The sequence below is a fragment of the Numida meleagris genome, chromosome 3 (genome assembly GCF_002078875.1).
Source record: "Numida meleagris isolate 19003 breed g44 Domestic line chromosome 3, NumMel1.0, whole genome shotgun sequence".
NCBI lineage: Eukaryota > Metazoa > Chordata > Aves > Galliformes > Numididae > Numida > Numida meleagris.
This window is the reverse complement of record NC_034411.1, coordinates 17,144,785-17,160,779: the sequence shown is the minus strand read 5'-3', so window position 1 is coordinate 17,160,779 and position 15,995 is coordinate 17,144,785. Positions and strand designations below refer to the sequence as shown.

The 15,995-nt window shown below is 37.4% G+C and overlaps 1 protein-coding gene across 6 annotated transcripts in view; it reads right to left on the bottom strand.

Moving 5' to 3' along the window:
- The window catches only part of ENAH (ENAH, actin regulator), a 93,009-nt gene that overhangs the window by 3,459 nt on the left and 73,555 nt on the right, over positions 1-15,995 (bottom strand). For 4 of the 6 annotated variants that reach the window (XM_021390257.1, XM_021390253.1, XM_021390256.1 and 1 more), the window contains 8 exons: positions 14,072-14,379; positions 13,677-13,810; positions 13,224-13,278; positions 12,875-12,923; positions 8,855-8,921; positions 7,159-7,218; positions 3,093-3,171; positions 797-854 (listed from right to left, as the gene is read on the bottom strand). In XM_021390257.1, the coding sequence (XP_021245932.1) occupies positions 797-854; positions 3,093-3,171; positions 7,159-7,218; positions 8,855-8,921; positions 12,875-12,923; positions 13,224-13,278; positions 13,677-13,810; positions 14,072-14,379 (810 nt within the window). The remainder of the gene's footprint in view (positions 1-796; positions 855-3,092; positions 3,172-7,158; positions 7,219-8,854; positions 8,922-12,874; positions 12,924-13,223; positions 13,279-13,676; positions 13,811-14,071; positions 14,380-15,995) is intronic. The other 2 variants (XM_021390254.1, XM_021390258.1) reach the window with 1 other exon arrangement.

The window sequence follows — 15,995 nt, the reverse complement described above, 5'->3', positions numbered from 1 at the left end:
AGTCAGCTTTTTCTACCACTTCAGCTGATGGCATTAGCTATTTTATCAGTACGGTACCATCTGCAAATGACCTTTTTCATACTTAGTTTTGGTCCACAAAAAGTTCTTTTTCCACAAGGAAAAAGAAATCTACGCTAAAGTGTTAAAGAATAAAACCACCACCACCACTCACATACAGTTTTACTTCTTGACTCATGGATATATGAAATATTCTTTCTCAAGAATTTCCCGTAACTACAGAAGACAACTTAATACTTTCTTTTAAAAATAAAATTTGTGAAAATTCTTTTATTTGAATCTTATGTTAAAGATTGAACCTGAGAAGTGTAGAAGCTGGAAACACAGCCATCGCCTGAACATTATCAGTTTTGAAATATGCATTCCAGCAGCTCTGGAGTATTTTAATTTATAAAAATAGCCAATCGACAATCACATGATATTAACGGTAACTACAAGTGATTCAAATACAGCACATATTCAAAAGACAACACCTGGTGTCAATGCACTGTTTGCTTCTGCACACCCTTTGCTTTTTTACCCCCCTCTTTTAGCAAACTGTCTTGTCTAAAACTGTGAGCCTTTTTTTCTCTCCCATCATATCCTGGTTCCTTTGAGAAGGTGGAGTGAGAGCGGTGCTGCAGAGTTCAACTAACCTTCAGCGTGAAATCACCACTGAAAGAATGTCAACAGATAATAACAAACCTACATTTACCAATACTTAATTCTCAAAATAGAAACAAATTAAGATTACATTCTTATTTGCTCTGAGACTCAATGATAACAAACTGACACTTACCATCAATGAGTTCTTCCTTTAATTTTGTTAACTCCTTTCTCATTTCATCTAAAATATCCTGCAACATGAGAGTAACAGATTAGCTTTGTAACATTTAGTTTTCTACTAAGAGAAATCCAAAATTACTCCAGCTTCCAATAAGTCTTTAACCATTCTGAAATCTATGTTCCAAAATCCTAAAAATTAGTCTCCCAAACCTGAAACGTGCCTACAACGATCTTACTGCAGGTACAATTAAAAAAGTAGATGTACGCGTAGAAGTCTTATAAATTGATTCCAGTAGTGCTCACTAAAAAAGAAACGTAATTAAGTCAGAATACTGCACTAGCATAATTGCTGATTTTTTTTTTTTAAATGCACAGAAGAAAATATTCAAAGAAAAACAGGCAGCAAGTCAGTCCCAGTCACAAACTCGAATTTGACGTAATCAATATGACTGTTAAATACTATCATTAATTTTTCTATAGAATTTCTTTGTAACTGATTTGGGATAATTATTTTCTGAAACTGCTTTTGAAACCAGAGAGGGAAGCACTGTATGTTTCTGAGGAGTACTCTGTCACATCCTTGCCCAATCAGTAATCATCAGTTCACCCATCCAGAAAATTTCGGTCTCGATACTCAACTCTCTTTTCAGCTTTCCAGCGCGATTAGAATACTAATGTGCAATACTACAAATTTTTGAGGTGTTCCTCCGACATACATGCATGAACTCAGTCTCCAAGTAACAGCAACAACCAAAGCTCAGGAGGTACTCTCTCCCAAGTTTATAGAGTCCTGAATGAGATGGGAACAGCTGTAATCCTCCAGTTGGAGAACCGATGTACCAGCATGCTACAAGCACAGCAAACATGGAAGGGCAACGTGTCTAACACTTCACAGCAACTAACCATTTTGTCTCAAGACGAAACAATCAAGCAGCTTGACTGAGACAGCTGGAAACCTGGGGCATCTGAGAGCTTTATGAAATCTATATAGACTTCAACTCAGAAGAACCACAGACAACAATCAAATCACCCAGGCTGCTATCTGCAAATTGTGGCATGAGTGTCAAAAATCCTCCTGAGATGATAAAATTTGAGGAGTATCTGTTGTATCTCTGGAACAGACATCAGAATCCCAGATATGTATGCAGCCAAGAAAGACCATAAGATAAAGGTGTCTCCTTTTGGGACAACAGCAAAAAAAATCAGATTTGCACCAAGACGGTACAGATCTCTTCTACCCTCTGCATGGTAGAGTTATTAGAAAATAGAAAACTACATTTCCTTATAGAAGACTCAAAAAATCTCAGGGGATTTGTATGCTAACATCAGCAATATTTATATATATTTTTGACCCGGAAAGAATGAACTGAACACCCTAAATACTGGTAGATGCTGTACGAAGCAGGGCAGAAAAAAACCACAGCAGTCTTAACTTAAATGTAGAATATAAAACACCATACAGAAATGTTCCTGAATCAACATCATCCCAACATCCCAGATATCTACTACTCTCAAAAGAGAACCTTGACTTACATCACCCACAAGTAGCAAAGATGGTTATATTATCGCCTTAAAGGCAAACTCAGTAGTTTAAAGAACAAAGATAAATTATATCCAGTTGCTCACACTGAAGATTCGATTAGGAGCCCCCTCACTCTAGCACAGAAGCTCTAGGCCAGCCAAAAGATCAGTAACATTGTGAACTTGTATCTCTTGCCCTGACACAAGTAACAGACCTGTTGCTGAGGTCTTTGTTGCACAGATGACAGTACATTTACAGAGTTATCTGTCATGTACAGGTAACTGTTACCAGAAGTTTTCCAACCCACCCTGTAATATTTCACTAATCTAACAGGAGGCTCTTCTCCACAAAAGGCTCTTTCTGCTGTTAGAGTATCTACAGAAAAGCTGGCATCCTCTGGATGCTGTTTCAATGCCAAAAGCACAGGACAAATGTTCAAATCTGATTTTCAAAGACAGTAGTAACACTTCTCCAAGAACTGCTCTACTGGCTTTGGTTTGTTTGTTCTGAGAGAGAGGAGGAAAGGTTTTCCAAACAAACTGTTTTCCCTGTGACCATCCATGGTATCAATACCATTTTGTGCACTGCGTAAAGCAAGAGCTGGAACAAGCACCTGGGAGAAAATAATGGGGCTGTGTAAGCAGACATACAATTACAGCTCCTAAGAGTACTGAAATAATTTTCAGGTAAAGTAAAAGGAAATTTGAAACTGGTTAGTAAGACAGTACAAAACCTGTACTTGAAAGCTCCAAATCCTAATGCCCAAGTATTCTTTTTGTAGGCGTACCTGCTTCAATCTGTCGTAATCTAGACCTTCTGACTGTACTCCATTGGCACTGGGCTGCCCCGTTGTTGTAGATTTTGGTCTGCAGTACAAAAACAAATCAATGAATTACTGGTCATTTACTATTAAGGCATATATAATCCTTCATCAAGCTTACCAATATTCATCTATCAAAGCAATATTAAATAACCAGAATGAAAAAAGTGGAAAAAATCAGTTAGACCCAAAATACCACACAGGATAGGAATCAGCATTAAGAACACCTTCCACACACTGGAAATACTAATTACCGTAGGAATAGGTGATTAGTTTAAAACAAGAACTATTCAAACAGCAGGCATATTTCACTGTCAGTGGTTTCTGATTTTTTATGATGTATATGATAAACTAATCTCCTTATCAAGTATTTATATTTTTCCCCTTTTAAACTACTTACTTATTTCAGAAGAGGCTTTCTCAAAGCAGCATTCCATCTAACCACTACACACTTATGCTGCAAACTAAGAGCATGCTGTGGCATCACCCCTGGAAGGACAAGACTCAATAACCTCATCTAATTCACTGAGCAGGAGTCTGGCTTCCAAAGGTTCCTTCCAACCTATATTAGTTCATGAATCATTTTCTAAAGATTCTGAGAACAAATATTTTAACAGCAGCAGGTTTAATCACATAATACTTGGGATGAAGTTCTCATTTTTTGGTCTGTGGAATGTTTAGGTTATGTAATACTCTGAGACTTAAGATTTGCTTACAGAGATTATTCTGCATTGTTAAAGCACAGAATTCCAGAGTAAGAGAATTCTCAATCGTGTCATTTCTGTTTTCCTGATCTCTTCCACTTGCACGTGCAACTCTCTAACTCACGTACTTACTACATCTTCAGAGGGCCCTGCATATGCACAGCTAGGAGCAGAGATGGAAGCTAGAAGCTAACAGCAGGAATACAGAAATGGCTGTCTAAAGCAGGGTTGAATGGATGGTGTGGACAAGAGGGGGAATAATGCTGTGCTGGCCTGAACTACTTTTAACATCCTGTCTAACTTTCTCTGGTAGCCTATGAAGTGTTAAAAAAACATTCAGAAAAACTGCTGGCAGTTAATTTCAAGATGCTTCCTCAACATTGGAATTACCTTAGTATGTTATCTTTAAGAAAGGGCAAGGTATTAGTAGAATAAACTGGGTCCACTGTCCATGCGCATGGCATCAATGAACAAAAAAAGCCTGGTCTAAGCTCATTTCCTCGTTTAGAAATTCTTACAAAGGAGGAATTCACCAAACACTACTTTTTTTGAGATTCATTGTTTGGAGGTGCAACCTTATTTGTTCAGGTGGAGTTTGATCAGACAGAGCAAAGAGATAAACCAGCAGGAAAGGTGCAGTCCTGCAGCTTATTTTCTTTCACACACACAGTATTTTTTTTTCCATAATAAAGCAAAACACGAGGAACACAAGCAGCATATCCACTGCTTCAAAAATACCTAATTAAATTGAAAAAATAATTTAACTAGCAAAGCCATGCTCTCAGAAGAAGAACCTCTATCTACTTCTTTAAACAACACCAATACCTTCAGGTGTCACTCATCTTCCCTTACAACACAGTAGTTTATTCCTGTTGAAATAGTCACATCACTACTTTTTTCTAACACTAACAGAATGTCTTGATGACTTAGTCTGACAGATTATCTTATTTGCTAACTGAAGGAAAACAATTCAAATGCGACTCTCAACCGTCACACTAAATGACACTCAGTTGTCATTTTGATACTATAAAAACTTTCTCAGGTTTGTGTTCCCCAACTTTTGCACGGTGAACCAATAAGGGGTAAAAAGAAAAAAGAGAGAAACAACATGGGACACAAAAGTTACAAGATTGGGCACCATTCTAATACAGATTCACAGCTACCAACTAATTCTGGTGACAAGACATTTTAAATTTATATATTTGAATGCATTCATACTGTTAAAAAAAAGTAAGAACTCCAGTGCAGATAGGTCAGTGGTAGATACCTCTCAGGTTTTTTTTTTAATGCTTCGTGCTTATTTCTGTGCACTGAGAAGTTACTTGTGTGCACTCCAGTGCACCGAGGTGAAAACTGTCAACAGTTAACCAAAGGAATCAGCAGAAGGAATGTTTAACTGTTCCTCTGCTGCTGGACTTTGCATCAAAGCAGACAGATGCAGAAACATCCCATGCTGTTATATCAGCTCTGATCATCAGATGGGATCAGATCAGAATACACCTAAGCTGTAAAATAGACACTGCTAACATTATTTGACTTGAAACACACTGAAATGAAATATATGATCCACTGATTAAGACAGAAAATGAAATATTATGTAACTTTACAGTAGAGGCAGCTGGAAAATAGATTTCACCTAGTAGTCACCAGAAGATCTACACTGTGTGCTAATGCTATGAAAACAAACCACGGTTTGAAATCTTTTACAAACATCTCTAGGTGTTGGCAGTGCTAAGTTCCTTAAGAAAGAATCCCCTGCTGAAAAAAAAACAAGATAAATATATATTTATCTCTCTCTCTCAAGATGGGAACTTTGTGAATTGATGCTTCACCACTTGTCTGACTTTCAGAATGCTACTTTTGCAGTTAACACCTGGCAGTTCAAACACTGTCTGACTCCAAGCAGAACAGCATGAGCTTTTCAGATTCTTTGTATATTGTTTCTGATGATTAACTATCATTTTGTTCCCATATACTACAGTATTATACCATTTACTGAGCTTGACAGAACAACCCAACACATTAACAAAAAAAACAGCAATCCATTTCCTCCTAAATGCAATTCCTGACAAGCAATCAAGTAACAACAAGGATCTACTACTCTCCTAATCCAAATCTCTACAATAAAAAGATAGATCTGCCAATTGTATGCTATCTACTCCTACAAGTACTTGTCAAGAGGTTCAACAGGCAAATGCCTTTATAAACTCTGTCGCTCAGCTGTAGGAATGTACTCAATTTTTTCTTTCTGAGAAGTCTTGCAAGAAATTCTTCATTCAACCAAACATAAAAGACCACAATTCGTAAACTAGTAATTACTTGTCAGTCAAATCTGCCTTCCCCCTGCCCAAATTATCTTTTTTCCTTCTTCTGTTTGCTCAGAGGAGAGATAAATGGTGAATGCAGCTGCCATTAAGACAGGCACTAGCTATGAATATTAGCAAATAGAACATCTCAACCATTAGCCCTAAGATGGCTACAGAGCTCTCCCATGTGGTTTTTCATAGCATCGCCTAGCAGGACAGCGAGCCGATCTTCACAGTCCCTAAAGCATCTTAAACCAAACATGCAAGATAAAGATTACATTCCGTGCCAACATGCAGAATATACCACCCAAGAGAAGTAGCTAGAAGTCAAACTTTTTATACAAAAGATGAAGTATTCACCACACCGAGTGCTTTGATGAAAAACAAAGCTGAAATTTGACTAAATAATTCAAAGGGATTCTACAAGAAGTTTAACTGTGGAAAGCTCTTAAAACCAAAAGGCTTTCAACATCAGTATTTTAGAATTACTGCTACAGAAACCAAAGTTTACAGCTTAAAAATACACAATATTTTAAAATGTGTGAATATTCTCCTGAAAGAAACAGTATTTTATATTCAATAAGTCCGTTATTCTTTCATATGTTTAGGTCAGGTAAAATCTATTTGTTACCTTTATTTAATCTGTGGCAAGCAGAAATGAAAAGTCATCCGGAAAATGTGCTGCTATTGCTATATGTAAATTTACATTTTTGAAAAACTGCTGCTCAGAATATTGCAGAAGGTTCACAAAGTCACAGCTTACCCATCAGAAATTTGTAACTTCATAGGTCATTACCAGAAATCCAGCATTTAGTATGAATTCTAATTGGTTCTTGGATCACCTCAATTTGCCTTTGGAACCATCTGCTTTTAATCATTGCAAAAGAGGGCTCAACTGGACAATCAAAATGTGAAGAGGAATCTGGTAACGTGGGTGGTGATTACCAATCAATGTAGAAAAAGTCCAACCCTGAATTGGTCAAAACAGTTATTACAAAGTCTCAAGTCCCAACAGGATGATACCTGTTTAATGAATCATAGAACCTGTTTTCAGAAACGAGGTTTTTCCATGGAGATTCCCGTCTATGAGGGGGAGAAACACTACCTTAACAAGCTATAATAGAACTTAATTATGTTCAGTTTTAAAACCTTGAATACAATGGAGTCTCATTAATTATGTTCCAAGAGTTTTATATTGAATGTACCAAGAAATGTGAAAAGCACATAGTTCAAGTCTTAACCTGTGCTAGAAAAAAAAGGCCTACTTTTAAATAGGATAATATCTATTTCAAAATATTTAGAACGCTCATTCTGAATCACAAATCCTTTATTGTCAACTTGTTTGGAAGCTCTCAAAAGGAAACTCTGATTACTTGCCATTAATCCCTGGCAAAGACAACATTCTCTCTATATAGTTCAGAAACAGGTTTTCTAGGCCTAACAGGTGAAAGATATCCCCTTTCTGGCAACCACTGTATTAGTGTTTTAAGTAGCACTATTATTTCACTAAATATCTCAAGGAATTTTTCACAACCCGTTTCTCAAGTTAGATGTGTAAGCTGTAGAAAAAAATTGAAAAAATGCAAAGATAATTCTGAGAGATTTCTATTAATACCTTTTCTTTCTCAATTCAAAACGCCACCTAAAAAACCTTACCAGCAATTCTAAAATGTATGCTATGGCACCTACTAGCAGGTTGAGACAGCACTGGAAAGTAATGATATTTGATAAACAAGGAATTCTTAATTTTAAGTGCTTATGGAGAGTACATTCACCGAGATTTTAATCAGTTTGCATGCTATCAACATTTTCCATTGGGTGACAAAGATAAAAGCTTGATGGAGAGATTTTCTTAATGTATCTGGAAAAGTCTCAAAACATCCGTACGGTCTTCTAGGTCAGAAAACCTTTTAAAACAGACTACAGTAACCTCTGCATTTAACCCACTGAAAAAAAGATCAGAGAAATAGGTGGCATGCAATAGTTTAAAAGGAACTAAAGGTGTAAGGACAGGCCAAATGAAGAGATAAAGACATTCTGGACTTCCCAAAGCAATCTGATAAGAAAAGTTGCCCTATTTATTAATCACACGGCTTTCCCTTCTGTTGTGTATACACACAATCTACATCCAAAGGGTCAGATCAGCAAATGTCTCAAATGGTATGAAATCTAAAACTCTCTCTCTAGGATTCCTTACAGAATTTTTTTTTCCTATGATGAGTTTCTCCACACAATGCATTTATACCTGTATCTGCTTGAAAATAAGAGACCTCTGTTAAAGCATGCAAGATCTACCAGGGTGGGGGGTGGCTGGAAGAAATCAAGTCAAGGCTTGTAAAGCAGTACAGCACTGAACCTGGTTTCCACTGCAGGAAATTTCAGACTTAAAAATGTAAGGAAATAGAAAGAATTAAAACATCTACATAGGCAAAGATAGACCACAATTACTGAAGTTACACAACAGCAGCCATTATGTAATCTTTTTGCTTTTCACTTTTTCTACCAAAATTTCATTTATTAGCATTCCTCAAAAGCATCACTTCATAGTTAGTTAAAATTACCAAAAGCAGTTTCATAGTAGCACTCTTAAACCCATAAATTTTGCTTTAAAGCTATTAAGATGATTTTCTTCTTGTTACTTTAGTGCAAGATCTTTAGCAGCATGAGCAACAACACAAAACGTATCTTTTTAGATAGCTACTAGTACAAAAAGGAGTACCTGGATATAACAGGTGACTTGCTTCCATTTACTGTATTTGTTCTTTCCCAAGGCTTTCTTGTTAGTTCTGTCGAAAAAAGAAGATTAAACACTGTTGTCTTCTATTTATTGTATAAATATGTGAGGAAGCTTAAGTATCTGGCAAAATAAGTCTCTCTCGTTTAAAACTACGTTGCTTTAGTTCCTTTCTAAGCTACCTCACCTTATTTTAATCCTACAATCATTTATGTTGTGGTAGCACCTTTATTTCTCACTTCAGCTCTAGGCATTGTAAATGCCACTCGAGTCTTACACCAGCCAGAAGACGGTCTGCCTTAAAGTATTTTATTGCTTTAGATGTGAAACACGGAATTCTGGATTTATAGCCAGTCAGCTCCAGATACTGGCTGAGTATGTTTTTTTAACTAAGAGTTTTCCTAGCATGTTAACAAATTATATAAAAATAATTCAGTGTCAGTTTCAATAAAGCAACGCACAACTTCACACTAGAATATCTTTCAGCAGCAAGATATTTACTGAAGTCTCTTCCTAAAAAAGATGAGTCTTGAGTTACAATGCATAATTTCCTCTTTCAAAACAAGACTCTAAATTAACTCAATTTTAACTCAAAAGAAGTACATTTTACACTTGGATCCAGAAAGGTATTAGTTTACTTACCACAGCAGGATACTGGACAAAGTTTTACTGAGCATCTCTGCTATTGCCTGGGCAGTTTATACAATGAAGGTCAAGCACTCTTGAGGAGAGGACTTTTGGGCCTAGTCTACAGATGGAATAATCTGTATTCAAGTTTAAAACAACCCCTCCATCTTTATACAAACTAATGCTTCACTTTCCATTATGGAGCCTATTTTTAGTTTTGTTCAGAATCCCCTCTAAGAAACTTTGACCCACTCATTGAATTTATTACAGAGATCTAAAGTAATGCATGAAAGCTACCTTAACTGTGCAGATTTGTTTGTCGACTGCGGTCGGAAATAACAGCAGAAACAGGGCAAACAGTTAAGTATTGCTTATTGTGTGTTATGGCATGGTGAATGAGATTTTTGCCCTTCCGTGCAACACAGCTCTCACCACAAAGGTTTGACTTCTTATGGGCCAGGTTTTATTCCTTGTTCAACTCTGTTTAAGCTGGGAAAGTTGAGAAGCATAAATATCCCGTGTCTCATATAAACCAGGAAGTTCTCCTGCATTCCACAAAGTACTGAGAATAGTATCTGAATTGCAGAATTCTACTTGAATAGTCTGTGACCAGCCAATTACATGTTGCAAATGATACTAATAGGTCTCAGGCTTTGTTGATTTGCTATACCAGGCTTCAGGACTTATCCAGCCTTGGAGTTGTTTTTGCTGTGTTTGCAAAATTATTTGAGAAACTTTTGCCATGACCACAACCTCTTAAATGACCAGAATATTATTACCCAGCTGAAACAGCAAAACCAATCAAGTTTCACGTGTCTGTAGCCTATTGTATGGTTCCGAGCTCATTTTGTTTCTATTACTTAACATGTTTTAACTTACATACTTGCATAAAGCTAAATAAAATATGTTTCTTCTCTTACAAGGAATATACCATCTGCAGACATGGACTAACAAGTCTAATCATGCCATAACTCTCCCTGTAAGCAACAGAGGAGACAAAGTGTAACTCCTTAAAAGAACTGAGATGTATAAAAATGAAGTCAAAGAGATCCAAGCTCAAGACAGCAGAAATTGCTCCCCTTTCAACATCATACCCCTTCTGACAATGAATTTGAAACACTAGTAGCTCACAGTGCAACACATAGGAAAGGTAAGCTCAACATCTAAGTAAGGGTAAATATTAGTAAGTCTGTGCATAACAATTTCAACCATACCGTTAATGGTAATTAGACATAATCACACAACTAGACCAAGCACTGATATGCTGTAACTGAACAAAGAGGAACTGTTTAATATTTTAGCAGTCTGCTCAAAGTAACACTAAAGCACTACTACAAGAGATCTACCGTTCAGACTGCTCAGTATTTGGCTGATACAACTACCAGAAGCCTATCCATAAAGAAACGCTATGTAGAGCCTCTAAAAATCACCACGGTTCATAACTTGTCATTCCTCATTTAAAGATACAAAATTAAAAATGAACACCACTCTAACTCTACCAAACAGGGCTGGGAAAGGATTCATCTTCAAGTTGGTATTTTTTTTTTATACATCAGTTTCACTCCACTTGGCAGCCCTGATATTCCCATCTGTCCTTCTCAAGCTTCTGGAAAGCCAAACAAGCAAGGAAAACACTCTTCTTCCTTACAGGTATTACTCTTAAATACATTTCTACTTTTTGGCAACAATGTGACTAGGTTTTTCCATTCCTACAATATCATCACTTCAGACAACTGTCTCCTCTGAAAGGCTAACTTTAACAATCATGCTAGCCACTATGACATTCTCATTCCCTCACCAATCCCCACTTCTGCAGCTTAACCCTTTCTCCAAAGGCTCGCTGCCCAAGAGTACTTTGGTACTATGACAAACTCCGTGATGTGAGGGAATGGGGACAGAGAAGGCAATATCCTTGCATTTAAATTCATGATTGTTGAAATGAACCTATTGTTCTAAAAGGTAGGTCTACTTCTTCCTAAAAATGTAGGATCCTCATTTCTAAGTATCTCACTGAAAGTTTCTGCATTTCATTCTTGTCTACTAACAAAACTTTATTCAAACATGATTTGTACTATAGTACATTGTTGCAATTATGCTTTCAAATTTTTGACCTCTGCTGTAATATGTCAAATAATCCTCTTAAACATTTAAAAGGTATGTTCCAATGACAATGCACAGCAGTATCAGAACATTTTATATCACCAAGAAATGAAGTGGAATCTGTCCTCCATGGTCAAAGAGTCACGTGTCTGGATGCATTTTTAAGAAGTCTGGAGTGGCTTCTTATCACAACAACCAACTAAAGGAGCCACTTCATTTCCACTGTTCTTGATTTCCCTCTTTTTGGCCTATATTATTAGAAATAGTGCTCCAAAAGCTGTCAATCTTCCCAAGGTTAACATCTCTGCACCAACAGAGCAAAGCAAACTCCAAAGCTAAGAAAAAAATGGAAAACTTGATTTAAATAATCTACTGCTTCGCAATCTAATTTCTTTAGAAGACCTGCTGTATCGCAACAGTAACAGTTTTCCCATTATTTCCATTAAGGCATATTTAGTTCCTGTCCCTCCTTTTTATCCCCAAAACAGTGGTTACCCGGAACTTGTTCACCCTACTTCAAGGGTTTTCAACATTAAGGCTTGCAAAACTTTGAGCGGCTTAATCATCTACTGAAGAAACATACACATGGGCAAGCAATCAAGAGAGAAAGTTGAAGCATTCTGAATGTTGGTGTATGGCACATTCTCCCCTCTTCATATGCACAGAGTGGGAGGTGGCCAGGGAAGCTAACGTTTAAGAAGGTACTACTCACAAACATGAAAAAATCTCGTATTACAAAGACTTGAGTGACATCCAAGTATTTACAGTATTCACACTGACTGACTACAGAGCAGTTGATATACAAATTTTCTTTACAGACTGCAGCAGAAATGTAGACTACGCAGTTCCTAACTGCCACAACCATGCATTAGAAGAACCGTGCTTAAAGAATTTCTACACGAGGCTTCTAAATCTAGAACAAACATACAGGACTGAACCTTTCCTGAACTACCTATAAGTGGTAACTGTTAACATCCGATTCTAAAAGTTTTCTATGTCTGACCTGAACGAAACAAACTAGTGCCCCAGCTTGTGTTTTGCCATGAATGAAAGACAGTTTGCTTTCACATTCACTGCTAACTGTTGCACCAGCCTCACAGTTAGACACAAGAGGCCGCTATATTAAACGCGGTGCTTCAGTAAGTGTAATTCTACAGTAAAATGCCAGTTGGTGATCGTGAGATAAGTGCCAGCCTCCAAAAATGCAATGCAATTGACTGAGTTTCATCTTTAAGTTAGTATTAAGAGTCACAGAGTTCACAAACCTACGCTACTTACCAGGTGTACTTGTTGAAGAAGCCTTAGAGGTTGAGGACTCTGATTCTTCCTGATTAAATGAGAAGAGGAAAGGATGAAGAAGGGAGGCCAGAGTGAGCGGCCGTGAGAAAAAATACTTTTGACTCTTGTGAATTTAGCAAATGAATCTCAATTCTTCAAATATTTAACTCAAATTTTATAGAGACTTAATGGTGCTGCTCAGTAATGTTATGTAGAAAACGAGCACACGATATACAATTCACAAAACAGACAATGTATATTAAGATGGTAAAATATCGATTATCTCCTGTGCATTAGGATCTTCTTCAAATATCAAGTAATGTGAAGTAGATAAAATTTCTCAACTCACAGTTTTGTCTTCTTTCTGCTCTGGTTCTGTTGATCCCTTCTCAGCAATTCTTCTCCTATAAGTAGAGAAAATAATTACCAAGATCATCATGGCTTTAAACTCAAAAGCTGTTGCTCACTGTAATTAAAGACATACACACCTTGATATCTAGATAACTGAACATTAATGTTAAACAACTTCCAAAATGTTTTCAGGGACAAAGACCTCTTGCCAAAGTGATTTCGCAATTCCTTATCTTTTGAAGTTTCTAACCCCTACTGTTACACAAAGACTTACAGAGAAGTATTCACTTGTACTTGAGTAAAAACAGCTATTCACAAAACATTCTCAACTTCACAAAACTACTACTTGAGCATTCAGATATTCGTTTAATCCTTAGCCAGCTGAAAACAGACACCAAAAATCCTACCTCTAAGATTACTATGCAACTCCAGCACAGAAACTGTTACTTACCTCCTGGCCAGCAGGGCACTCATTTCTTCCATCAAGCCACTACCTCCCAGGGGAAGAGGCCCATTTCCACGACCACTGTCTGTTTTAGATGGAGCAGAGCCTCCTCCTCCACTTGAACTGGAGGAGTCTTCACCCTTTGTAATACAGAAAATATGTGCAAATCAAGTTGTTGCTGACAATGATATAAGCTGAAATACACGAAGCTGGTATACTAGAAAGAAACAGTTGCATAAGGAATATGAAGGATGAGTAGTATATCATGTAACGCTTTTTTAATAATGAAATAAGCCTATCCACAATGTATTTTATACTGCTATTAATACGAAACAAAAACTACAGCCAGTTCAGAACTTAGAAATACAAGTCAGAAAAAGAAACTAAATAGTTGCATTTACCCGTGATACTTTCCTAAGCTTGGCTCCAGCAAGTGCAGCTGCTAGTCCAGTTAGAGGGCGATTTTCTTCAGACACAAATCCAGCTGAAAACCCCGAAGCAGGAAGAGGGGGAGCAGGAGGTGGGAGGGGAACAGTGGGAGCTTGGCTGGGAAGCGGAGGAGGTGGTGGTGGCGGTGGAGGGCCTGACGGAGGGAGAGGTGGTGGAGGTGGCGGTGGGCCAGGAGGTGGTGGGGCTGCTACTGAGGCCTGGGCTGGGCCTGGGGGCAGCGGGGGTGGGGGAGGAGGTGCAGGTGGTCCTTGGACAACACCTAGTGTCAAAGAGAAAAAAAAGCCTATAGTGAGGATACTGAAAAGAGTTCATTTGCCACACAGGTTCTTTGTATATGAGAAGTTAATACCAGTAAGGATCTTTTTTTTTAAATAGGCAAGAAAACACTGCAAGTTTCAGCAGGGGAGAAACATTCTTACTAATGCACTGGAAGTATTACACAGAATGCTGTAAGAGACAAGACAATTTCAGAGCCATTTAAATACAATAGCCCAACAGTCAGGTGTGTGCTGCAACCAAGAATCTTCTGAAGGGAAACAAGCAAAGCTTTTATAAATAGTCAAGTGAAGTAAGAATACAATACCGCAGAAGAAATGCATTATTTCTCAAAAGAGTGCTAAACAGAAAATGACTTCTCATTTCATCAACAGCACTTAACACACCACCCAAACATCTGAACCCTGAAAACGTGTGAATTCCAACACCAGTTTCTAAGCCTGCATAAAGTATTTCCTCTAAAAAGTACCTCAGGAATCAACTTTAATTATTAAACACAAACACTAATTAGTGAGTTAGGAGACTGACATATTTTAAGCTGATGAGGACAAGCTCCCATTTTTTATTTATGATTCCTTTAATCTTCTAAATTCACATTGATATGCAATACAAAATGTGTTTCGTAGAAAGAATACTCTGATTACTGCAATTGCCAAAGTGCTTATATTATAGGAACAATTTCAGAATCAATGATTAAGAAAACAGCCCTACACATTCTTTCTCCTCCTTAGCCCAACTACAGAACTGCAATCTCTAAAGGTAGGAATTTCATGTGCGAGAGTCCTTGGCTTCCTAACATGCTAATCCCTGTACACTTAAACACATTTTAAACTCTTTAGCAGTCACTCACCATCCAAATACCTGATTCTGTCCCACAATAAAACCAAGGCCACTCACCCTATTGCCAACTCAATCACAGAGCAGCTCACAACTTAATGCAAGACAAGAGTGCATCAACAGCATCTACTCTGCATGGCCTGTGTGTGATGAAGTTACTTATTCCCCCGGATCCCCTCTATCCAAACCCTCAGATGATCTACTGCAGATCTATGTACGTAAGACCCAAGTCTGTTAAATTAGTATAAAATGGGATTCAGGTAAACAAAGACATTACATCCATGTAAAACACATCGATTGGCAGTGTGTCTTTTAAGACTGTCATCTGCTTTTTTTTTTTTAAAAAAAAAAACCAAAATCCTATTTTAGCTGAGCACAGCTAACACCACAAGAAACCTTTAAGTGTGCACACAGCACATATCAAAATAGAAGAAAAAGAAATACTACAGTTGTTACACACCACTTTCTAAAATTTAAGCTACATTACAAGTATCAAAGTGGTTTAAATTACTCCCCACTTCAGGTCATTCACATGTCCAAAAACCACACACACGTTCTGCTTCAACTGCCATTAGGAAACTAATGATGCTGCCGATTAATACAATGATCTCAATAACCTAAAAGTGTAAGATTTACCAAGCAAGTATTTGACAAGCTCTGTTCTTAACAGATGAGAGCTTAAGAAACCCAAATTTTACTTATGGCAGATCACAGTATGCCGGCTCTTCTCCCTTACCAGTTTCCAAACAAAATTTCTTTGTG